Here is a 25,518-nt window from a genome sequence, read left to right on the forward strand (position 1 = left end):
ATTCTTGCACTCCCAGTGTGGCTAGCACACTGCTTGGCATATAGTAGGCACTAAACAAATGTTTGCTGAATAAATTAATACAGTTTTAGCCACATCTGCACAGCACAGCAGAGCCCTGATTTTCCTGTTAATTCTCAGCTTTCAAGTAAGAAATATGGTGGAGCACAGCTGCAGCTCAGGCCTAAATGACCCTTTTGGGGATTTTCTCTTGTTGTCAGGTTCAACCATCAGCAGTAATTTTTGCTCTAGCAATGTTTGCTCTGGTAAATTCCGGGAAACTAAATGGTGCTAATCATAAAAATAGCCTTGATTATGCAGTTTCTGTTGGAATTTGTTTACTGGATCTGAATTTGGTTATATATATTTTCAGACTCAGTTCTGCTAGAGAATAGAAGAGAGTTGCTTTTTCTCTAGAGGAGAAAGACCTCAAACTAACACTTTAATGTTTAAAATTCCTAAATCTGTGCCAGTCATCCAGATGGCTTTCAGCAAAAGTAGCTCCTTCTCTGCAAAGGCACCTCTTTCCATTTTCTGTCAGTTGACTTCTGTGTGTCCTAGTTTTGTAATGTTAGGCCATTTGGTCTCTTTGCTCATCTACCAAATGGGAATAACAGCATCTTCTTCATAAGGTTGTTGGGAGAATTTCCAGTAGCGATACCTTCAAAGTATTAATCATAATGCCAAGGATTTGCTAAAAGACTAGATGACTTTATGACTATGATCATTTTCACCATCCCTGGCTTCTCCAGGACAATGACAGCAAAAAAAGCATGGGCTCTGGGGTTGGCAAGACAAGGACCCCAAAAGAGAAAAAATAATTTCACAGTTGCATGGTAGCTGGCAAGTCATTTAACTTCTATCTTTTATGCTCACCTCTTCTATAAAATGGCCCCAAAGATACCAATCTCATAGGATATTGAGAGGATTCAAAGAAATTAAGTATGTAAAACATCCACCATGATGCCTGGCCCAAAATATATATTCCCTACTCCTCTCATTTCTCAAGTCATTCAAAATTTTCTTGTCAGTCTTTGTTCTCAGAATGTTTTCTGATATTTCACTTCATTCTACCTTCTAGAATGTTTCTCAAGCAAGATACATCTAACATCTATATCTAAGTTCCACGTTCCCCGCCCTCAAGCACTCAGCTTCTCAGATAATTTGCTGACAAATTATTTTTCCTAAAATTCTGACTAGGTAAATTTAAGATTTGCCTATAAATTTTTTTGTAACAACTGAAATTCATTTTTTCCCTTCTTAAAATTTCCTAGCAATTGTGGTAGACGGTTTACAAGTTAGCATCTGATTTTACAGTATTTTAAATGCCTTCTTTAGTTTTATTTTTTCCTCTCTTCCTTCCTTTTATAAAGTATACTCCTGAAAAGCAGGGGCTCTATTTTCCACTATGGCAGGCTCTAAAATGATCCCTAAGGATCCTTCTTCCTGGGTAATCATGCTCTTCTATAATCCATTCTCCCTTGAATGTGGGCTGGACCTAGTGACTCGCTTCTAAAATCGAGAATACAACAAAAGCAATGGGATGTCCTTTCTGAGATTAGTTTACAAAAAGACCATGACTTGCGTCTCTTTTGTCCTCTTGCTCTTGAGAAACGAGCTGCCAGGTTGTGCATGGCTCTATGGAGATGCCTACATCGTAAGGAACTGAGGTTTCTGGCCAGCAGCCAGCAAGGACCTGAGGTGTGCCAGTGGTCACCTAAGGGAGCTTGGAAGTGCATCTTCTGTGTCCTGCCAACACCTGCAAGTGGGCCTGGAAGCAGATCTTCCCCCAGTGGAGCATGGAGATGACTGGGGCTCTGACCGACACCTTATTTGCAGCCAGGGACAGATCTTGAGTCAGAGGCATCCAGTTAAATGGACTGAAAGATACTGTAATATAGAGATATTTCCTATTTTAAGTTGCTGAGTTTGGGTCATAACTTGCTATACACCAAAAGAAAGGGGGTACTGCCATTACAAATGCAGAAAAATGTGGAAGTGACTTTGGAAACAGGCAGTGAAGGAAGGCTGGGAGGATTTTGAAGAGTATCTTAAAGCAAGCCTAAATTGTCTGGAACACATTGTAAGTGGAAATCTGGTGGAATGGGGGGGGGGGATTCTTGTGTAGTGGCAGAAAGCTTAGCAACATTATCACTTATCTCCTTATCTCTCTTCTATAAGGAGAAAGTAAGAAATGTCCCCGGTGAACGGAGTGATCAAGCTAAGTAGATTTCCAAACAAGTGAAGGTGCTGCTTGATTTCTTCTTGCTGCTTACGGTAAAATGTGACCAAAGAGAGAAATTGAGAGGACCATTAAACAGAAAGGAACATCTTGATGGTTTTTAACATCTTGATTCTAAAAATAAGAAATAGTTTCCAAAGTTCAAACCCAGGGTACTGCCAGGAGAACATGGCCTAAAAATGAAGCAGAGGGTGGAACTAAAATCTTTTGTTAAGAATTCTGAACTTAGGTATGGAGGTTCCTCAAAAAATTAAAAATAGAAATTCCACTACTGGGTATTTACCTCCAAAATACAAAAACACTAATTCAAAATGATATATGCACCCCTATGTTTACTGCAGCATAATTTACAACAGTCAAGATATGGAAGCAACCCAAGCGTCCATTGATAGATGAACGGATAAAGAAGATGTGGTATGAATATGTGTGTACATATGTATAATTATATATATAACAAAATATTCCTCATTCATTAAAAAGAATGAGATCTTTCCATTTGTGACAACACGAATGGACAGAGAGGATATTATGCTAAGTGAAATCAGTCAGAGAAAGACAAATACCCTATGATTTCACTTGTATGTGCAAAATAAGAAATAAAACTAATAAACAAACAAACAATAAGCAGAAACAGACCATAAATACAAATAACAAACTGATGGATGCCAAAGGGGAGGGAGGTAGAGAGATGGGAAAAATAGGTAAAGGGGAGTAGGAAATACAGGTTTCCAGTCACGGAATGAATAAGTCACAGGGATGAAAGGTACAACATAAGGAATATAGTCAATGGTACTGTAATAGCATTGCATGGTGGCAGATGGTAGCTACATTTGTGAGCATAGCAATATGTATAAACTTGTCAAATCACTGTGTTGTACACCTGAAACTAATGTAACATTGTGTGTCAACTACACTTAAATTAAAAAAAAAAAAAAAAAGAGGGCTGAGGAATAGCAGTTACATATACTACCATTTGTAATATTCCACTATTGAGGCAGTTTTCAACCACAGTTTCTAAAGTTTTACTTTCTAGGAATATCCTAATTCTATCCATCTCAGGCTCTATAATCTTTCCCCCTTCAATGATTTTACTCTATTGAATCTGTTGATGAGTATTCAAATACCAAGTATCTTTAAAAAGACTTTTATTTTCTTTCTTTCTTGGAAGAAATTCTCTTAAAATAATTACGTTTCTCTTCTTTATTGTTTGTTTTTGAGAGAGGGAGAGAGAGAGAGAGAAAGAGACAGAGTGTGATCAGGGGAGGGCAGAGAGAGAGGGAGACACAGAATCAGAAGCAGGCTCCAGGCTCTGAACTGTCAGCACAGAGCCTAATACGGGGCTTGAACTCATAAACCGTGAGATCATGACCTCAGCCGAAGTCTGGCGCTTAACTGACTGAGCCACCCAGGTGCCCCAAAATAATTAAGTTTCTAACTATAATTGCATTTATTGAAAAAAATGAAATATAACCCCCAAAAGAAGAATTCTGAACTTAGGGAACACATATATATATTTTTAATAATGTGTAATAAGCAAGTCTTTCACATGCCCTAAAGAGAGACTATCTATTTTCCAAGGCTGTTCACTATACAAACATCATTAAAAAGGTAGTATGAAAGAAAGGCTATCAGTGCCTCTGCTCACATGACACACAGAGAAGTCAGGCCCACTGGGGAACTGTCCCCAATAATATCTATTCTTGTTTCTATACCATCTTGGCTTTTGGTGAATTTTCCCATTAGTATGATTCTCTCTCAGCTACACTGATCAGTGTGACCCAAAGTGGTTGGGACTAAATCCATTCAGTCGTTTCATATAATTAAGATTACTATTAAATGAACTCCAAGCAGCAGAATGAGTCCAATGTATAGTAACTGAGATCAACCACATTCCCCAGGCTTTCAGACCCTACTGGCTACATTAGTCCTATAAACCATTGGTGTTTACCTTAGAAACTCAGGTGGCTCTATCCTTAAGCTTTTTTATTTATTTCACTCGGCCTAAGGTATTAGTCCAGATATAACAGGATGTATCAGTGATTGCCCAGACTTGGTATTGGCCCCCAGAAGAAAGTCTAGGATTCAGGGCAATCCTATCATCTTATAACAACCCTGGCCAGCAAGTTGAGATTGATCTGAATGCCTTCCAGGGCTGAGGTGGTGTCCCTGATCACATCACCTAAAGTCAGGAACAAATTTTGTACCATCTTATCTAATTAAATGAGTCTAACCCTAAGAATAATTGCCTGCACGATGCATATAACAAATAAGTCAGCTACCACTCAGGAAAGCAACCCTTAGTAATCAAGAACAGTCTCATTTTAGAAGGATCTCTAGAATCATCTAAGGGTTATGTGATATAATGATGGTGTTTCTTTAAATACATAAGGCCTCTTATGACCACCCTTGTGGTGAAGCTATGTGAGCAACTCAAAGAGTCTGATCAATTGCCACAATCTGTTTCCATGATTTGCCATCTCAAACTTAACCTGTTAGTCTGTAATTTTCCAAGTGACAGACTAATCAGGTAATGGACAACAGCTCAAGAGTCAGTAAAAAAAAAAAAAATAAAATAACAAGGTTCATCAAGGGGAGTACTAGGCAGAGCCAAAAGAATGGCCTTGAGTTATGCCCATTGAGCAAAGTGACCATGTCCATTCTGGGGTGTGCATAACTAGTGCTGAGGCTGGAAAACCTAGCAGACAGCTTTGGACAGCTTAGCTGAGCCCTTAGTGAACCAAGCCGAGGCATTTCAATAAACTTCTAGGAACTGAAGGCCTCACTGAGCTAGAGGCCTTGTTTCTACAAACTGGAAAGCTGTTACTTGTTCATGTAAATCTAAGATGCTGCTGGGCCAGGTTGGTAGCTTTCTTGAATCTATCATTCCCATTTGACAAGCCAGGTTTGTTGGGTCTTTCCAACTTTATTGACCAGGGAGTTCAAGCTGACCTACCTCAAACTGAAACTATTAGACCAGAGGGTCACAAGGCCACCATGGGTCAGACATGTAGTTTCAGTTCCCACAAGAGCTTAGTAGAAGGTTAATAACTGACTTTTTTTTTTTTTTCTTTTCTCAGTTGCTGCATCAGACGTGCAGTGTTGTTATACTGGGAAATGGCTGAGTAGTCTGGCAGCCATTACATGTTTAAATAAGTTGTGATTGCTCCTTCTTTGCCTGGGATTCTATACTGTTCCTGTTGGACCATCTGGGAGGAAACAGGGAGAGTGGCCTACATATGCTACTATTAGTGTTCTCCATGTGGCAATCCCTGAATAGTAAAATATCCGGTGGCACTAATGGGACAAAGAAGGGCAGGTGTATGTGTAACATATCAGTTCCATTACACATATAGCAGTGGAAGCCACAGTGGTATTATGTTGCATGGGTTCCATCCACAAGGCTGTTTTGTTTCCCTTCCCACTGTGAACTCTGCCCAAACCACATCAGTTGAATTTGGTCATCCTTTCTCATGATGGCATCGGTGAGGTGATGATTTGTGAGCCAGTATCCACAGAACCATGAGGTTGAGTGCCTCTCCTCCCAAAGTTCCCCAGCATACTCAAGGGGTTCATACAGCATTTAGTCTCCCTGGAGGACAAAAGAGATCTCAGCCTGATCCCTAATCACCTTCCTCCTTAGAGCAGCTGAGTTCGTGTTAGAAAGGGGAGGTATCAAGGGGCGTAGAGGCAGAGGGCAGCCCTGTGTCACTAATAAAGCACATTTATTTTCAGTTTTGAGCAGTGCGGTGGTTACTCCTGGTTTAACCAATCTTCCAATGTCTACCACCTAAAGCAATATGTAAAGCGCTGTATATCATTACTGATACAACCCAGTTAGCTTTGGGGAGTCTTTGACCCAGCAGTCACAATTTTGACTCCCATAGCAGGAACTGTTATGGGCGCTATCTCAACCTGGAGTCCAATCCTAAGTTTGGTTTGGTTAGAACATAAGGAATGGGGAAGTTTTCCAACGTGGTGAGACTGACTGTAAGAATTTAGTTGGGGCGCCTGGGTGGCTCAGTCAGTTAAGCGTCCGACTTTAACTCAGGTCACGATCTCGCAGTCCATGAGTTCGAGCCCCACGTCGGGCTCTGGGCTGACGGCTCAGAGCCTGGAGCCTGTTTCAGATTCTGTGTCTCCTTCTCTTTGACCCTCCCCCGTTCATGCTCTGTCTCTCTCTGTCTGGAAAATAAATAAACGTTAAAAAAAAAAAATTAAAAAAAAAAGAATTTAGCTAGATTGTTGTGGGACACTTTCTCATTCTCCAGCAGGTTACTTTCATCAGCATGGTAGACCAGTTAGGATCCAAATATTTATGGATGATTTTCCATAGGAGTTTGTCTGTCTCAAAGATCTCTCCCTGACAGGGACAATATTGATATTCCTTTATAGCAACTAAGATGCACCACAAAATACTTTGAGACCTTGTACTGTCTGAATGACTACAGCTGGCATAATAAACTGCAGGAGGGGCTGAGTCACGAGGCAGCCCGACTGTTGCTATTTCTCCTTAATTAGCATAATATGCCTTGCTTCATAACCTCCACACTGAACTCACTAAAGCTCTAAGGATTTCCCAGGCTCCTGAGTGTGACAATTGAAAATCCCTTCCTTTCAAGCTAGATGTCAGTGTGTTTCTCTAGGACTGTGGTCCGACCAAGGTCAGAACGTTCTTCTAACCCAGAATAGGTCTTTGTACTAGTTGACACAGACATATTTTTGTGCTGATTCCTCAAACCCCAATTTCCGAAGAGTGCTGAGAAGAAGGCTGGATGATACCTGCATAAGCAGGTGTGTGTGGAGAGGAACCCTGAGCTAGGTAACCTGCATCTTTTATAACAGGCAACGTTACCACCCTTGCTCCAGGGGAGAAGACTACCTGTACCTTCTAAGACTGTTCACTACACATACACTGGATAGTCTAGAACAAAGGGCATTCAGTGCCTCAGAAATATGAAGGTCTCATGGAGAATTGTTTCCCAATTATTAATGGGGAAAAAAGTCTAGAAATTCAGCTGATTTTTAAAGTCCCTAAAATATTGTCCAATTTACCTTTTTAAAGACGGTCCAACTAGTATTCCTTTCCACATACTCTGCCTGCAGGTAAACTGGTCTTTTTACTTCTTGAACATATCCAATATTGACCCAACTTCTAGGTTACAGAAAACAAAGAAAAACCACAAAAAACTTCTTGCAAATAAAAATTAACACCACAAATCTAAATTCATACTTTTATTTTGTACATCCTTCACTGTGATGATTCTTTTACACTATGCTTATCTAGCCTTTTGACAGGTTGCCTTGAAGGTGCTTTAAATTCTTTACCATATATATTTACTGTTTCCAAAACAAAATAGTCAGCTTCTTGGGAGTGTAAACTATATTTTTCCACGAGTCAATATTCCTAATTCAATTCCTCTTAACAAATGCTACCTACTCACTAATATATAATGCCACTGTCTTTAAGTTCCTGATAAATATATTCTATATGAGGAGGGAACTAAAGATTCCTATTTTTCCCACTGAGATCCAGAATTAAACAGTCAACAGACCAAAGGAGACCTCTGTAATTCAAATGTCACACTGCAATTTCAAATTGGCAGCCTTCCTTGAGTTTCATTTTACTTGCCAAGGAAACAATGAAGCGCTTATTCTGATGCCAGCAGAACTGTGGGAAGGGACAGAGAGATTTGTATTTCCCTGAATTTATAATCTGCAGAAGAGAACAACTACAGGAACCAAAGTGGCACACGTTATACGATTACTTTAATAATTCTATAATTCTACAACTAATTGAATCTTGGAAAATACAAAGTGATGCATATGATTGCAAAAATGCTAACCAGGAGTTACAGAAATGAAAAGGTAAAATCAACACAAACATCATTGATGGCACTTCTATGGATTACCTATGAATTGATGATAAACACTATCTCGATTTTACAATTTCCTTTCAGAGAGAATAAGTCTACTCCTTTCCTCACGGCTGTCTGGTGGTTCGTGGCAGCAATTCTTTCTGACAAAGTCCTGCAACACCAGGACTCAAAGGTCAGTTTTCCTGGCATCTTTAGGCTGGACAACTCCAGCTATGATCGCAGCTAACTCCTTCCCACAAACGCCCATAATCCGAGGCCTGCTACAATGCATATTCTGTTTCACTAGGTCTGAGGCTGGGTGGGGAAATGTGTAATTTTAAAGAAGTACCATGAGATTGTCACATTGAGGCAAGTTTGAGACAGAGTTGTAGGGTTATTTTGTAAATGCTGGGGAGCAGGAACTAGGTCGGAGTCATTTTGTATCCATATAACGGCTAAATGCAAGAACTGTCCATGGCAGATATTAATTTTTCATTAAATACTGAGTTGACAGAATATTTACAAAACATATAGACAGTGTATGAATAAAGATAAAACCACTACCAATGAACAACCCAGTACAAGAAAAGGAGCAGTATCACCACATTGTAGAGTCCTCTTGTGTGTGCTTTCCTGTTTTAGTTGCTTGCCCTTCAAAGTAATCCTGCTGGATTTTATCATTCTTGGTTTTTCTTCAGTTTTATCATATTTACATATAGCAAAACAATGTATCATTTGTTTTTAATGGTTCCAAACTTCATATAAGTGGAATTCTATTGTATTCTTCTGTGCCTTTTTTTTTTTTTAATTTTTTTTTTTCAACGTTTATTTATTTTTGGGACAGAGACAGAGAGAGCATGAACGGGGGAGGGGCAGAGAGAGAGGGAGACACAGAATCGGAAACCGGCTCCAGGCTCTGAGCCATCAGCCCAGAGCCTGACGCGGGGCTCGAACTCACGGACCGTGAGATCGTGACCTGGCTGAAGTCGGACACTTAACCGACTGCGCCACCCAGGCGCCCCTGTGCCTTTTTTATGTTGAATGGTATGTCCCTGAGATTCTACCAGTTGCCATGGGATTGGTGAAACCACTTCTGTACATCATTCCACTGTAAGAATACACCACAGTATTTTTGCCCATTCTCTTGTTGGTAGAGATAGCAGTTGTGTCCAATTTTTTTCTCTTATAAGAAAAGTATTAGAACAATTCTTACAGTTCATGTATATAAGACTTTTACTAAGTGTTTAGAAGAAGTCAACCTTACTAGATAATGTCAAATTGTTTTTCAAGGTGGACGGGCCGATGAATATTCCTGTGTGCAGAGAATAAAAGTTCCTTTTACTCCACATCCTCACCAAAACTTAAAATATTCCATTTAAATCAATTCAGTAGCTATCAAATGGTATTTCATTTTGGTTTTTAATTTTTACATCCTGATTGCTAATATGTTCAGGCATCTTTTCATATGTTCATTGGCCACTGAGGTTTCCTCTTCTATGACATGATCATTAAAGCCAATGCTATTCTTTTCTTATTGGCTCACAGAAGTACTTTTTATATGACTCTCTTTCACTTATTTATTTTTCAAACATTTTCTTCCAGCCTCTGGTCTGCCTTTTTGCTTTCATAAAGGTATTCTTCTGATGAACAGAAGTTCTTAATTTTAATACAATTTTCTCAATCCTTTCCTTTATAGTTTTGCTTTCTTACGCGTTTTGTGTAGAAACATTTCTTACAGTGAGGTCATAAAGATAGTCTTCTACAGTGTCTTCTAAATTTTCTTTTTGCATGTAAATAGTTGATCCACCTGGAGTGAATTTTTAGATACAGACTGAGATTGGGGATTGCAACTACACTGTTTTCTCTTCACTAAGAAGCCTAACATTCCCCAGCTCACCTGGAGTGTGATCTGCATGACTAATCCAATTTTCATGTACGTGAGGGACTGCTTCCGGACTCCTTGACCAACTTGTTCCTTCTTTTGTTCCAGGGACTAAATTTCTACAGCTTAGTAATAAATATCTCTCTTCTAAAGCATGTGAAATGTTACTTTTTTTTCCTGGTGCATTGTTCGGATTTCCTATGGATTGTAGCAATAGCTTACCAAATTCTATTTTTAAATTCTTTACAATTCTTTTCACTGGCATTGCATTGAATGTATAAATCTACTTCGAGAAAATTGACTCAAACTACTGAGTCTTCTAATCCATGAATAAGGCTTCTTTTCCCTTTCATATAAGCCTTCTTTAATATATTTCAATAAAATTTTTCCCTGAGGGTCTTGCCTATGTTTTATTAGGCAAGGTCTTGCCTTTTACCAAAGGAATTAAATTTATAAGTTATATCCTCTCTCTGTAGACACATTGAAATACATGCTATATTTTATATTAATTATATGCCCAGCAAATTTGCTAAAATCTTATAATTTTAGTAATTGATCTTTAGGTATATTTGAGGTTTTCCAAATAGATAATCACATCACCTGCAATAATAACAGTTTCATTTCTTGGGGCAACCTGGGTGGCTCAGTTGGTTAAGTGTCAGACTCTTCGTTTCGGCTCAGGTCATGATCTCGTGGCTTCGTGGGTTTGAGCCAAACATTGGGCTCTGCACTGGCAGCACAGAGCCTGCTTGGGATTCTCTGTCTCCCTCTCTCTCTACCCCTCCCCCACTCACACTGTCTCTCTCTCTCTCTCTCTCTCTCTCTCTCAAAAAATAAATTAATAAAACTTAAAAAAAAGTTTTATTTTTTCTTCTCCAATGTATTTCTTTTTTTCCAATGTAGTTCTTTTACTTCTCGCCTTCTAGTATGATGTCAAATGCAAGTAGTGACTGATGTTCAAATATGAAACCATACTTGCGTTACTGGCTAAACTCTATGTCACCATAATCTCTCTTTTAAATGTTCTTGGATATGATTTGTCAGTATCTTATTTAGGCTTTTTCTTTTTGCATTGTTTTATGAATAGGATAGGCCTGTAAGTCTTCTTTATCATCATCATATGGTTTGGTACCAAGGTTATACCTCATTACCTCATACATCTCACACCCTCAAGGTTTTACTATATTCCTAGTATCAGAGTTGTTCTACTTTCATTTTTGTCCTCTGGAAGAAGTTATACAGGACTGGAGACACCGGTTCCAGTTTGGTATAATTGATAAAATAATTGGGATCTTATCTTTTTTTCCTTTCTCCTTTTTTCTCCCTTCCCTTTTTACTTCCTCCCTGCACCCACCCTCTTCTGTTGTCTGTTACTCATGGTGATTTGTACTTTGAAACTGTAAGCTCATTTTTTTGAAACTTTAACATTTAGGCTTTGATTGAAGATGAATACTCGATAAAGGGTACTTTTCTCTTAAAGGTAGCATAAATTCAGGTTGCTGTGATCAACATGTCTCAGGAAAAATTTTTTCTTCCCTTCTATCCAGCACCAAGGTTTAACAAAGCAGTTTCTCACATAGTGGAGTTTAGATTTTATTTTCATCTTATATAGTAGTGTAGCCCGTGGGATTCAAGCTTCACGATGGGGGTTTCCAATTGGACATCCCACTTTGGGTAGGCCCTGGGCTTTGTCTACTGTAACTCAAAGCAGTATCAATTACAGTCTCATCATAATATGCAGAATACTTACAATAAATATAACATTATGAAAGTGAAAGAAGCCAGATATTGAGAAGTGTGTACTTTATGATTCTGTTCAAATGACATTCTAGGATTGACAAAATTAATCTATAATGTTAGAAAACAGATAGATACTTGGTTTGGGCTGAGAGTAACTGCAAAGTTCTATAAGAAAATTATTTGAGGTCATGAAAATGTTATGTATCTTGATTGTGGTGGTGGTTATTCATGGAACTGCCTATCTACATAAATACATTTACAATTGGTGCATTTTATTGTATATAAATTATCCCTCATTAACACTGACGCTAATATATGAAATATGAATATATAATGATAAAAAGTCGAATTATATACTAAAGATCCATACATCTTACTCTGTCAATTTTATGTCAATAAGATAATTTTTTAATCTCTTTAAGACCTGGAATTTCAGAAATCCATTAAGAGTTTTTACGACTACCCTTACATGCATCAGTATCAGCTTAAAATAAATGTAATACTTATCAGACCTACTAAACTCCATAATAAAGCTGCTTCGAAATACTGGTCTTTGGTCCAGGTTACCATTTAGTTCTTACTGCTGAAGAAAAGAGATTTCTATGATTGATGGCTATTGGGCAAAATAAGAGAAGATGGCTATCTATGCAATATTGATCTTGACGTCACTTAGGCCATTTCAACTACTCTGTTTCTATTGTATGTTTACGCAGTTATGACTAAAAAGAAGTCATGTCAATGTGAGTGACCAAATTCTTACTGCTGAAGTCCAAAGATTTCCAAGGAATGAAGTATGTATATTCATTTTTTTTCTGGTTTTATGTGCAATTTTGGTGCAGTGTGATAGAGACAAGGTCTTCTTGCAAATTCACGTTCTTTCAAAACAATTACAATGTGGAGGTAAAATCCCACAGAAAGGTGCTAAATCCCAAATACCAAAGGACAAGTACAGATTATTCCTCAGTCCCTATCTCTAATCTCTAGTCTTGCCAGGTTTGACAATCCTTTTCCCATGTACTCTACGCCAGTCTTGCCTCCTTATTTCAGATTATGCTCCTAACTAAATTTTATTCTCCTCATTTAACTCTATTCTCCAATTTTCATCTTAACATCCTTTGAGTGATTCAATTCAGTTCAATTTCTTGGCTTCCTCTAATCTGCCCAGCGCTAGGCTCGGACTGGTATGTATTAAAAATCAACCAGCTACTGAAACCTGTTACTGAAGAGATTATAAACTAGTGGGGGATATTTATGGGTAAATAATGGTAGAGAGAGATGTGCAGTACTATTGACTCATACAGAAAAGGGGCCCCAGCCCAGCTGAGACAGTCTAAGAAGGCTTTGTAGAGAAGACACATGAAACCTAAACCGAGCCCTGAAAAGTAAACAGGATCACCGGGCATACAAGGGCAACCAAGAATGAGTGCAGGGAATGGCATTCCAGGAAGAGAAGAGAGAAGGAGCAGAGGCATGGCGAAGCCACAGGATCCCTCGGGCCCACTGGACAGTAAGGCTGATAAGGCCCATCTCCAGTGGTGCCTTTTTATATTCTATGACTTTTTGGTATAAAATTATATTCAACTTACAAATATTCTTAAAGTTGGAAAAATATTGTCATTCCTGTTATTTCTGTGACATCTCTAACACTGCAAAGCCTATTCGTCATGGTACTGTAGAATTGTTCTAGCATGATTTCTAAGATGTACAAAGTCTATATTCTCAGAGGAATTTAATGGCATAGAAAATTTGACAGAGTTTATTTAGTATTTTGTAACTCACTCATGAATAAATATCATCACAATGTGATAGTTGGAAAGAAAATAACATGAAGATATTCAAATCACTTGCATTATGATAAAATAAAGAAAATAAGCTACAAAAAAGATGACAATATTTAGGCAAAGGTTTCTATTTTAACCTCTATCTTCCCTTGACACCATCCATCTTCCTGTCTGTGCTCAATATTATAAATAATAATTTTTTCACATACAAAGAATATATTTCTAAAGAAGATCTTTCGAGTACAGGAGGATGTCTAACTCCAGGAGATGGTGTGTGTGTGTGTGTGTGTGTGTGTGTGTGTGTGTGTATACGTTTACACTGCTTAGGCTAGATCAAGCATGGATACAATCTTCATCTAAATGTTTTCCAAGCATCTTATGATTCTAGGTTTCAATGACAACGACCAGTACTGTAGATTTGGGGATCACAAACTAAAGGGTGTAATGAAATTTAATGGTTTTAAAGATCCAAATTGGAGTCTATAAACAAGTTGTTAAAAAGGTCTTATATTTCTCCTATTCTTCAGGCTCCTCTTATCACCATAATCCAATCTCCACTTTAAACATACTTGACTTCCATTTTTAAGCTCTCCCATTTCTGTTACTAGCAGCTAAAGATAGTGAGAATTATTTTGTCACTTGAAGTGTAATACGTTTTTAGACATTTTCCTATGTCCACTGTGTAAATCATGCAAATAAGTACTTGTATAATTTAAAGATACTGTGCATTTAGTTTTTTGAAAAATTAAAAACTCTATATCCAAAGATTATTTTCTAAAATAACAACATTGGATTTAAAAACACTGTATTGTATAAACATTATACAGCCTTGTTATTGGGTATCTTTTTCTTCCCCTTTAATATAAATTACAAAATACTTAAAGTGTTAAGGGTTAAAAACATCCATGGTTAAACGTTAAGGATTGACTCCAACTTGCAGAACCTGTACCTGTAATACGTGGTATATTTCAGAATTAAATATTATTTTTCAAATGATAATTTCTCCAACTATCATTCAACATAGAAAACACATGGCTCTAGAGTTCTTCTGAGCACACAGCTAGTTAATAAGACACATAGAATATTTAATTTCACACAGGAAGCAGAAAAGTACAGGTAAGCATTATTTTCCACCAAAAAAAACAAACCTTAAGGAAATAGTTGTTATTGTTATTGCAGTTGCCAGACACTCCTTGCAATTCAGCCACAGTGTTCTAAAACAGTTGACAACAAAAATTAAAGAAGGCTTTTTCCCTATTAAAGAGAGCAGCCTAATGATAAAGGACAGAAAAAACACTGAAGTTCTGGTGCCTGCTATAACACAAACGTTTGAGAACTGAGAGAATGCCCTCCACTCATAGGTTCTCAACATTAAGAACAGTATAAACTCAATCCACATTATTAAAAGGCCATCCATAGTAACTGCAATCTCTTTTTCACACAACATAAGCTGTTTCCAACCAGGAACAGCAAACAGCAGGAGTCAAATTTAATGTTATCCCTGTAATACTTTTCACCTAAAAATTATATTCTTATAAATCATTCAACACTTATGCAAACCATAGCTTCTACTATATTTCTGTCTCTAATTATTAATGTTATTAATGTTAACACAAGCAATAAAAATGCATATCCATGTAGGCAGCTGCTCTAAATCATATTCAGTACTTTAAAAGATTCTAAAAACTAAACTACTGTTCTCATGATATAGCTATAATGATATTAATTCCAGTAATGAAAAAAATTATGGAAGTGAGATTAAATTATGCTTTAAGAGAAGGAGCCTCGGTTTCTAGAGTGATGATTAACCTTGTTATAAACTACTGCCCGAAGAGACTCTGAAAATAACACCTATAATCTAAGATTTTAAAATGTAATAAACATAATATTTTAAGAATATATTTAAAGAAGCAAACCAAAATAATCATATAATTGCAAAGTGCATGTAAAATAGTTTATTTGAATGTGAACGACCATAGGCATTTCTTAATTCAAAAAAGTGGTACAGCACCAGTTCATACTTCATTTCTAGTCTGAGCCCAACTGTATTTCACATTGCATAGTGATCTTGGATAGAAACATCTACCTACAATTTACATACATGACCCATGTTACACAAAACATATATCAAAATTACATCATCCCACCATTGAAAGGCTAGACATTGATAGTTGTGGAGTATGACAGGAGATTAAATTTGTTATTGAAAATTAAAATCTAGTTGAAAAATTTACCATACCCCCAGAATTTCGTGGGATAGTGCTGACTGTGTGAGGGGCTTACTGAAATCCTCCATCGTTACCTTCCAGATTGTTAAAGAAAGAAAGAAAGAAAAAGAAATGAACAATAATTCTATTATTCAGAAATGCAGTTGCTAATTACAGATATATTCAGATCTATATTTCAATTATTCAGATTTAATCTTCCTCTTCTTTACAGGATCCTGCCCTTTACTCTTCAGGCTTTTACTCTTCTCTGCTCTTCAGGCAGAGCCCTTTTTATTTATTAATTTTTTTTATCACAATGTTTAACAGAGAGTAACCAGAAACAGGAATGTAAATTAAAATTGATTTGGTTGTTTGCTTAAACTCTTCTGGTTTAAATATTCGGGAAAAAATCATAAAGAGCAGAGATTTCAATAAAGTTTGGGAATTATCTATAAATTTTGAATTCTGCTGAATTACCACTTATAATTTCCTAAAGCATTAAAACAGCTATATGCAAGCACACACTATACATGATGAGGTATTCTTAATCCTAAATATGGTTTTGATAGAGAACTACTGTACTTTTACAATTTCAGGATATATTTCTCACATTGCAATGTTTTCCCCATAGGCAATTCAAGCAAGCAACTCCCCTCTGTCAATGTGACAAGTTCCAAGTTAGAATCAACCTTGGATGATTTGACCCAAACCAGAAGCTATCTATCCTTCAGTAGACAATGCTGATCTAAGCGCTGGCTCTGGAAATTAGTTGGATGAACTTGGTTGTCCTGCATTTAATTAGAGGTTTTCCTGGCTGGCCCAGGGAATGTCACAGGGGATATTGTGAAATAAAAATTATTCTAACTTTGAAATCACAAGATGATTCCATAAATGATAAGAAAAGTGAGAAGCCAAGTGATTGATTACACAATTCAGAATTAACAATGATGTGTAAATCAATACATTGTTCAATTACATATAAAATTAACTCAGTTATTCAAGGACCATTTACCCACTGGATAACCAATATTGGTCCTTCTCACCTTCATTATGTCTGTTGGCCATTTTACTATTCATTAACAAAGAGGGAGAGAGTAAATAAAAAATAGGGGCATACCACTTAAATTGATTTAACACTATTTGGTACTATTAGTAAAAAAATTAAATCAAGGAGATAAAATATTTACGCAAGAGTGGATTTTCATTATTTGTACAGCTTCATTTCTCCTATGCACAGAAAATTAACAGTTGGTTTTAACTGAGCATGTTTTGGCAACACACAAGAAAGGGAGAATTATAAGTCAGAGAGGAGCATGAGAAAGAGACAAAGAAAAAGACTCCTTGACCTTTTCAGTAAAGTGAAGGTTACTTGGAATAACATAGTAGCAAGCATCTGATTTCTATTTCTACAACTTGAAGACAAAAGAAAAAGTTTAACCTAGAGGTAAACTCTAATTTAAAAAACAAAATCATATACTCAATTATTCTTCTCTAAAGTCCTGTCTTCACAGGATACTTAGGGATTATCTACCTAGAATAAGATTAATTCTCCAAGCACTTGATTCCCCCATTATTAGAAATACGGAATAAAGAATCACATAACCTAAGTATTACAAGAAACTCCATCACTCGAAACAGGAATCCTCTTTCCAACATCTCTTGTTCCCCAGTTATTCTGTGTGTGCCTGAACAAAGACAGACCCATCAGCCCACTCCATTCAAAAACAGCAAAGTGTTGTAAAAAGTCCCAACTTTGGAGACAGGAAGACTCTATTCCCATACTAAATCTGCCAACTACTGGCTGTATGACTAGAAAAAGCCTCATTTGCTTTGTTTGCCTCATTTTTAGAAAAAAAAAGTCTCTTCTGTGTGCTGTAAAGATTATATGAAATCATCCAGGGAAATGCACCTTGCAAAGTGCCAGGCACTGAATATTTATTTACCTTCCTTAGTCCTGAAAAATACCTGCTCAGGTGACAATCAGCTTTGCTTTCTTTAAAAAAAAAACTAGGCAAACAAAAAAAAATCTTTATGATGTGCTCTTAGGTATAAAAGTTGAGTAACAAACACTCATTTTGCATTTACTCAAATTGGAGAAAATCTAACATCAAGCAAACAGCTTTAGGGGCCTGAGTTGAAAACTTTTGGGGCTGAATGGAATCAGTTCCTCAAAATAACTGGAAGTATGTAATATGTAGCACATGATCTAAAATTTTCACTAGGAGAGCCTTAAAGAGCTATCTTATTTTACCTCTTTCCTTGTTAGACTTGATGTTTTATTTCACAGATTCATGGACCAGTAAAAGCTAGAAAGAATTCAGAATTTTAGCCCAATCTCTTAAAGCCGAAGATACTGAGGCCCACAGCCTGGGGAAGCCTGGCTTCCTCGTCTTCCCCAGCTTGATGTCATCAGAACTGCCCCGAACCTCACCTCCAAATTCTTTCTAGCAGAATGAGCAGGTAAAAACCAAAGCTGCAGAGAATGATTCTACAATCCTAAAACAGGCTTGCAGCCAAACCAAATCAGTGTCTCTGATAAAACACAAAACACTAGCACAGAGAACTGAAGACTAATAGGTAAGATGAAAATTTAAATATCTGACAAAATTGGTTTTTTTGCTTTTTAATTTTTAAATCCAAAATAACATTTTCATATGTAATATCTCAGAATAAAAAAAAATACTTGCCATTTCAAATGCACTCTGAAAGTGAAAAGTTAAATCAACTATATAAGATTCTAAGAGACTAATTCATTCACATGAAGACTTTGTAATGTTTATTCTTTGGTCAAAAGTTAACTGATGCACCACTTTTACTTTTCTATTATAATAAATGGAGAATACATCCTCATTAAATTACACTCATATAAAAAACTAATATACATTTGGGTTAAAACATTCCAGACTAAAAATACGTAAAATTTCAATGCCTGTTTATTAATCTTCACTATGTCCTGGCTAGAAACCAAAAAAAAAAAAAAAACAAAAAAACTCTGGAAAAAGAATATATTCAGATGAGCAGAGGTTGAATATAAGAAGTTGCACTGTCCTTACATCAGCTGGTATAAATAATATATGTTTTACCTGAATATTTACTATGTTTATGGAGTATGAAATACTATGATTAAATTATTGATGGATTTTTTTTGACATGCCAATATGAAACACATGCATGTTTAAACATGTTTATAATAAAGCATGTTGTCCCATTATATCAATGTACATTTGGCATTTACATTAGAAATAGACCAGCATCTGCATTACATTATAACGCACAAGGGTTCCAGAGAGCCATTTTCACTTGGGGGTTAGCTTCTATTCATTTACTTGATCTTCTACAGAGAGCAGGATGCAAAATTATTCCAATATGTATCTACTCTAAGGAATATATGCTGGTGGAAAGGCTTTGTTCTGCATTATGTTAGCACAAATCACAGTGAGCAGATCCAAAGACCTTTCTTCTCCTGGAAAAAAGAAACCTGAAAACACTCAGCATTTTTGAGTACTTTCCTGTGTATGTTTGTGTATGTATGCGTGTGTCTTTTTTCAATCAAAATGTTTACTCATTTTTTTTTCAAAAAGCATTACAAACTCACTGTAGAAAATTGGGGGGGAAATAAAAAAAAATACAAAGCAGAGAGAGAACATCACCAAATTCCAACAATAAAGACAGCTACCATTCGCATCTTGGTTTTTTCGCTCTTTTTTGTTTCAGTGAATTTCTTTTAATAGCACAAAGAGGACTTCCTTGACTCCAAAGTCTTCATGCTGTAAATAGGATACCATTACTTGATTCATCAGTTAATAACAAATGTAAGTAATATTTCTTTTCTGTGGAGTTGAATGTAGACACGTTCTCCTTGAGAAACTGCAAAGAACCTATCCTACTTTTTCCAGGAAAAGAGTTTTGTAAAGTAGGAACACGGTGGGAAGAAAGGCAGGAAGGATGTTTGCAAGCACCGCTTACCTCGTCATCGTCGGCGTCGTACTGGGCATAGTGCTGTTCCAGCAGCTCTCTCTGGCGCCTTTCTTGTTCCAGCGTCTGGCTTATCAACTGGGCAACCTCACTCACTTGTCCTGGCTTTTCTCGCCCAATAACAAATCTGTAGGAAGGTGAAAGGAGACTAATACAGTAAGACTCTCCAGGCAGAAAGGAGCGCTAAGAAAAAGTAACTAAGCTTGATAGTTCATCATGGTCCATCAAGGCTCAAGAACATAATATCACAAGGCACTCTAAATGGTATGCCTGGGCGGGAAGGGGAGGTTCGCTGAGCAACTGAACAGGTTACTCCAGACACAGCCCAAAGGAAAAGAAAGGGGAAAGGTAAAGGACAATAAACAAATTACTTTGGTAGAAGACAAAAGAGATGTAATCCATTCTACAGTACTTCATACATTTTTGATGCCCTACAAAGTGGAAGCAAACTCATAATTTCCCATGCAATTGGACTTGAGAATCATTTCCACAATACTGTCCTCTTTACAATGCAAAAACTGCTTCAAAAACATGCCTTAGGTGGGTAAGTGAAGAGGGGCATTAACTTTTGCTAAGTTACTATAACTTTGGAGATACAAAAAAGAAGGGGAAAGAAAAGAAAAACTAAAGGAGGGGTAATAAATTTGAAAATTCACTTTTGGAGAAAGAGGCGCTATGAGGAAGGGTGTGGTTTCAAGAAATAAAGGGACAAAGGAAATATCTGTTCATATTAATTACTGTAAGAAAAAAAGTATAAGGTAAAAAGAAGGGAAGTCATTTACTTATCGCAAGCTACAGTTACTTATGATACATCCTTATCAATACTATGTGTTTGGCTCAACAAATTCATATTCACTTCTTTACATCTTTTCACACTAATATATGGCTATTTTTCTAAAAATATATGAGTAGTACACATGATTTAGATTTAGTTGCTATATATCATTTAATTTCATTATTTTGGATGTGTCTCTTTGTTTAATCTTGTTTCTATACTTAGAACTGATGCTTTCCTCTGATTACAATAGATTGCTATGTTTGATCATAAGTTTAAATGAAATATACCACCATTCTCCGTACAAATGCACTAAAAGTCAAAATTTTTATACTTAGATGTTAGTAATTGCCTTTATAGCAGTATTTTTATGTAGTTTCAAACAGGATTCTGAAATCTTGCTCAGGTGCTCATTTATCACTTGACTTTTTTTCCTAGGGGATCAACTGTAGGTAGAATTTGTAACTTCTCTAATTTCCATCCTTATTCATCCTATAATTTACACATAATAAAATACATCTACTTTAAAGGTGCAATTTGATAAGTCTGACTAACGTATAAAACTGTAATCACCACATCAACAAAGATATAGAAAATGTCTATCAACCTAAAATATCCCATTTCCTTTTCTGGTAAATCCTCCTCACCCTGGGCCCATATTAGATTTGTTTTTTCTATAGTTTCATAAAAATGGAATCACAGAGTGTCTCACTTCTTTGGCTCCCCATAATATTTTGGAGACTTATCCATGCTGTTTCAAGTATCAGTAATTCATTCCTTTTTATTATTCCTGGTACCAGATGTACTACATTTGGCTTACCTATTCTTCTATTGATGGATAGTCGAGTTGCATTTTGGATATTATGGGCAAAGTTAGTGTAGACATTTGTGTGCAAACCTTTGTGGGGACGTGGATTTTCATCTCCCTTAGACAAATAACTAATAGTGGAATTAATGTTGTATAGTAGTATATGCTCAGCTTTTAAAGAAATAGCTAAATGCGTTTTCGAAGTTGTGGCACCATTTTATATTCCTACTAGCAAAGCATGAAAATTACAGTTGCTCTACATCCTCATCAACACTTAGTTTCGTCTTTTAACCTTACACTTTAAACCTTATAATGGTTTTAATTTCCAATGCTTTGATGACCAATTATAATGTGAGTATCTTTTCATGCACTTATTGACCATTCATATATCTTTTCCAGTGAAATACCTTTTCAAATCTTTTGCCAATTAAAAAAAAAAAACTGGTTGTCTGGCTTTTTACTATTGAGCTGTAATGGTTCCTTATATATTCTGGATGCATATCCTCATCTATCTATACTCTAAATAACAAATACACATAGATACATACAAATAATGCATGTATATCTGTCTGTCTGGTTTATTATCTTCTCCCAATCTGTGGTTTACCTCTTAATTTTCTTAATTGTGTCTTTCAAGGAAGTCCAATTTATCATTTTTTAAAAGATTTGTCCCTTTTGTTTCCTCAGAAATCTTTGCCTCATTTAAGATAGCTAAGATTTTTCCTATTTTTCTTTTCTTCTAGAAGTGTTAATGTTTTGATTTTATCTTATGTCTTTATTATCTTTCAAATTAATTTCCATGCATGATATTCGATAAAGGTAGAGTTTCATTATTTTCCAAATAGATAACCAGCTGTTTTAACACCATTTGTTGAAAAAACTATTCAATACTGCCACTGAATTACTTCAGCACATTTGTTGAAAATCAGTTGACTATATACCTGTGGGCTGATTTTTGGACTTTTCCAATCTATTCTATTGGTGTATTTATCCTTGTGCCAATACCACACTGCCTCGATTACTGTATAGTAAATCTTGAAACTAGGTGGTGTGAATTTTCCAACTCTGTGTATCTTTTCCCAAATTATTTTGACTACTCTTATAAGTTATCTGCATTTTAATATAAATGTTATAGTCAGCTTATCAATTTCTTTTAAAAGCCCACTGATGTTTGATTTGGGATTGCTTTGAATCTATAGATCCATTTGTGGAAAACTGACATCCTAATATTGAGCTGATCCATGAAGATGGTGCATGTCTGTATTTATTTAGGTTTTCTTTACTTTCTTTCAGTAATACGCTCCAGTGCTCAGTGTAAGGTTGTGGCTATAGTTTGTTAAATTTACCTCTATTCATGCTTTTTCAAGTTATTGTAAGTGGTATGGATTTTTAAATTTGTTTCTGATTGTTTCTAGAATGGAGATAAAATTGATTTTTGAATTTTAGCCTTGTATTTTGTGACTTTGCTAAACTCACTTATTAATCATAGATTTTTAGAGATTCCTTAGAATTTTTCCATATATAAGATCATACCCACTATGAAGACATTTTTATTTCTTCTTTCTTTCTTTCTTTCTTTCTTTGGGGATATTCAGTTTCTATGATGGAAGATAAAGTCTCTAATATGCCCAACTAATCTAGACATATAATGACTATCTTGAATTCATTATATTTTTGGTTAAAAGTCAGAAATGATATATAAACATAAAGCAATTAATAAACTCATATCCTCAAATGATAGATTTAGGAAAACCTAGATTGACCCTTTATGTTTCTTCAAATGCATACCAAAGTGGGGTTTGAGGGAGTATCACTTACCTACTAGAAAGCTGACAGGAGCTTGAAGGAAGCAATTAACGTACCAAACGCTATTAATGGAAAATAGTAGCCAAGCTCAAAGTAAAAGGTAAATAAGAATTCACATTCATTTAAGTCATCAACTCTTTACACTTATTTGAAAATTACATTGTCAGATCTTTCAGTTGAACAGTTTTCCCTAAGAATGCAGGAGTTTATTTCCTCTGCAAGGCAAGTATTTAAAATTACTCTGATCACAATTCAGGGAGAGAAATAGATAAGATTTGGTTCACTTGCCAATGAGTTGGAACCAGTGCTGATGGTTCTAGAGGTGAATGAAGGAGTCATTGGTGAGAAATTTCAAAGTAGAAAATTATTTTTAAGGCCCAAATTACAATATTAGAGTACATCATATATATTAAATTATATAATTATATAATAAATCAAAATTCCAATACAATGTGCAAGCTTTTTCCTGTCCTCAAAACATGATATCTAATTCCAACCTGGAATTATTCGTGATGCTAAAACTAAAACAAAAAAAAAAACAAAAAACCTCCCCCCCCAAATATATGCATAATCAATGTTTCAGAGGAAATAAGAATTGTTCCATACTACATAAGAAACCAGCATTTTATTCAACGTTTATTTATTTTTGGGACAGAGAGAGACAGAGCATGAACGGGGGAGGGGCAGAGAGAGAGGGAGACACAGAATCAGAAACAGGCTCCAGGCTCTGAGCCATCAGCCCAGAGCCCGACGCGGGGCTCGAACTCACGGACCGGGAGATCGTGACCTGGCTGAAGTCGGACGCTTAACCGACTGCGCCACCCAGGCGCCCCAAGAAACCAGCATTTTAAACAAGAAGGCATAGTTGCTCAAATCACAGCATGGCTTTCTGAATTTGCCCTACAATTTAACATTATTCACTATTTTCCCAATATTAGTCTGTATTCAAAATTACTTTACAGTCTGAAAAAATAAAAGTGATTTGTAATTGTACATAAAATAGACAGTCCATCTCACAAAATACACTTTTTAAAGTGTTATATTAAAGTACATGTCTTCATTCAGGCAGCTATTTGGGGTAGCATTATAGCACTTAGCTACACACATCTTTAAAACCTTATAATCTAGTATAATTTATAATTCATATATGCAGTAGAAGAATGTCATCTTGATAAGTATGGTTCAGAGCAAAAGCACCCAGAAGTGGAACTAAACTAATCTGCGTGCCTGATTTTTCCCTCATGTGATAACTGGCATCTACTCCATGTGTCTAAAGGAGCAATAAAAGAATAATAGATGGTATAGGGGCGCTTGGGTGGCTCAGTCAGTTAAACATCCAACTCTTGGTTTTGGCTCAGGTCATGATCTCACATTTTGTGAGTCAGAGCCCTGCATGGAATTCCTAGATGACAGCACGGAGCCTGCTTGGGATTCTCTTTCTTCTTTGCTCTCTGCCCCTCCCTAGGCTCTCTCTCTCTCTCTCCCTCTCAAAGTAAATGTTTTTTAAAGTTTTATTTACTTTTGAGAGAGACAGAGCATGAGCAGGGGAGGGGCAGAGAAACAGAGAGAGAGAGAGAGAGAGAATCCAAAGTAGGCTTAGGCTCTGAGCTGTCACCACAGAGCCCGATGAGGGGCTTGAACCCCTGGGTTATGACCTGAGCTGAAGTTGGTCACTTAACAAACTGAGCCACCCGGGCCGCCCAATAAATAAACTTTTTTTAAAAATGTGGTACAGGGGCGCCTGGGTGGCGCAGTCGGTTAAGCGTCCGACTTCAGCCAGGTCACGATCTCGCGGTCCGTGAGTTCGAGCCCCGCGTCAGGCTCTGGGCTGATGGCTCAGAGCCTGGAGCCTGTTTCCGATTCTGTGTCTCCCTCTCTCTCTGCCCCTCCGCCGTTCATGCTCTGTCTCTCTCTGTCCCAAAAATAAATAAACGTTGAAAAAAAAAAAAAAAAAATTTATAAAAATGTGGTACAGACATGAAAGGATGTTAGGCACTATTACTATTCTGAGGAAAGTGATAAAATCTCCCACTTGGAAAATGTGTAACATTCAAATTACCTTTCTATATGTTCTTAAATATTTGGTCCGTTTTAAAGGTGTCTATAAATATGGACTCCTGTATCTGTGTGTGTACAATATAGCACATGTAGAATTGGGCAGAAGATGCAAATTTTAAGGTAAGGTTATTATTTTAATTATGAGTTTGCACTATAGATATGCTGTGATAGTTTAATTTAGGGGTTAAAAGTGTCTGTAAAAGGGAGAAAAGGTTTTGATAGGACAAATTCACTAAACCATAAACATGACAGTATGACCAGCTCTGTGACCTTGAATGTATTAACATTTCTAATCCTCTGTTCCCATATTGTAATAAAATGAATGTAACTCAAATATTATGTAATACATATAAAAAGATTAACTAAGGACCTGGTGCCTAGAGAGTATTTAA

General features: G+C 36.5%; 1 protein-coding gene and 1 long non-coding RNA gene across 16 annotated transcripts in view; one reads left to right on the forward strand and one right to left on the reverse strand.

Annotated features, from left to right (window-relative positions):
- PPP1R9A (protein phosphatase 1 regulatory subunit 9A) overlaps positions 1 to 25,518 on the reverse strand; it is a 328,586-nt gene that overhangs the window by 77,859 nt on the left and 225,209 nt on the right. For 8 of the 15 annotated variants that reach the window (XM_086695958.1, XM_086695954.1, XM_086695991.1 and 5 more), the window contains 3 exons: positions 19,671 to 19,806; positions 15,737 to 15,799; positions 14,646 to 14,711 (listed from right to left, as the gene is read on the reverse strand). In XM_086695958.1, coding sequence (XP_086552084.1) covers positions 14,646 to 14,711; positions 15,737 to 15,799; positions 19,671 to 19,806 — 265 coding nt within the window. The remainder of the gene's footprint in view (positions 1 to 14,645; positions 14,712 to 15,736; positions 15,800 to 19,670; positions 19,807 to 25,518) is intronic. The other 7 variants (XM_086696008.1, XM_086696001.1, XM_086695975.1 and 4 more) reach the window with 3 other exon arrangements.
- On the forward strand, positions 8,197 to 16,877 carry LOC147583260 (uncharacterized). Its single transcript, XR_015247059.1, has 3 exons — positions 8,197 to 8,287; positions 12,430 to 12,507; positions 16,336 to 16,877. It is a non-coding gene; the product is annotated as an uncharacterized LOC147583260 (long non-coding RNA).

Source organism: Puma concolor, chromosome A2 (assembly GCF_028749965.1).
Source record: "Puma concolor isolate L17-30 chromosome A2, mPumCon1.1.hap2, whole genome shotgun sequence".
Lineage (NCBI taxonomy): Eukaryota > Metazoa > Chordata > Mammalia > Carnivora > Felidae > Puma > Puma concolor.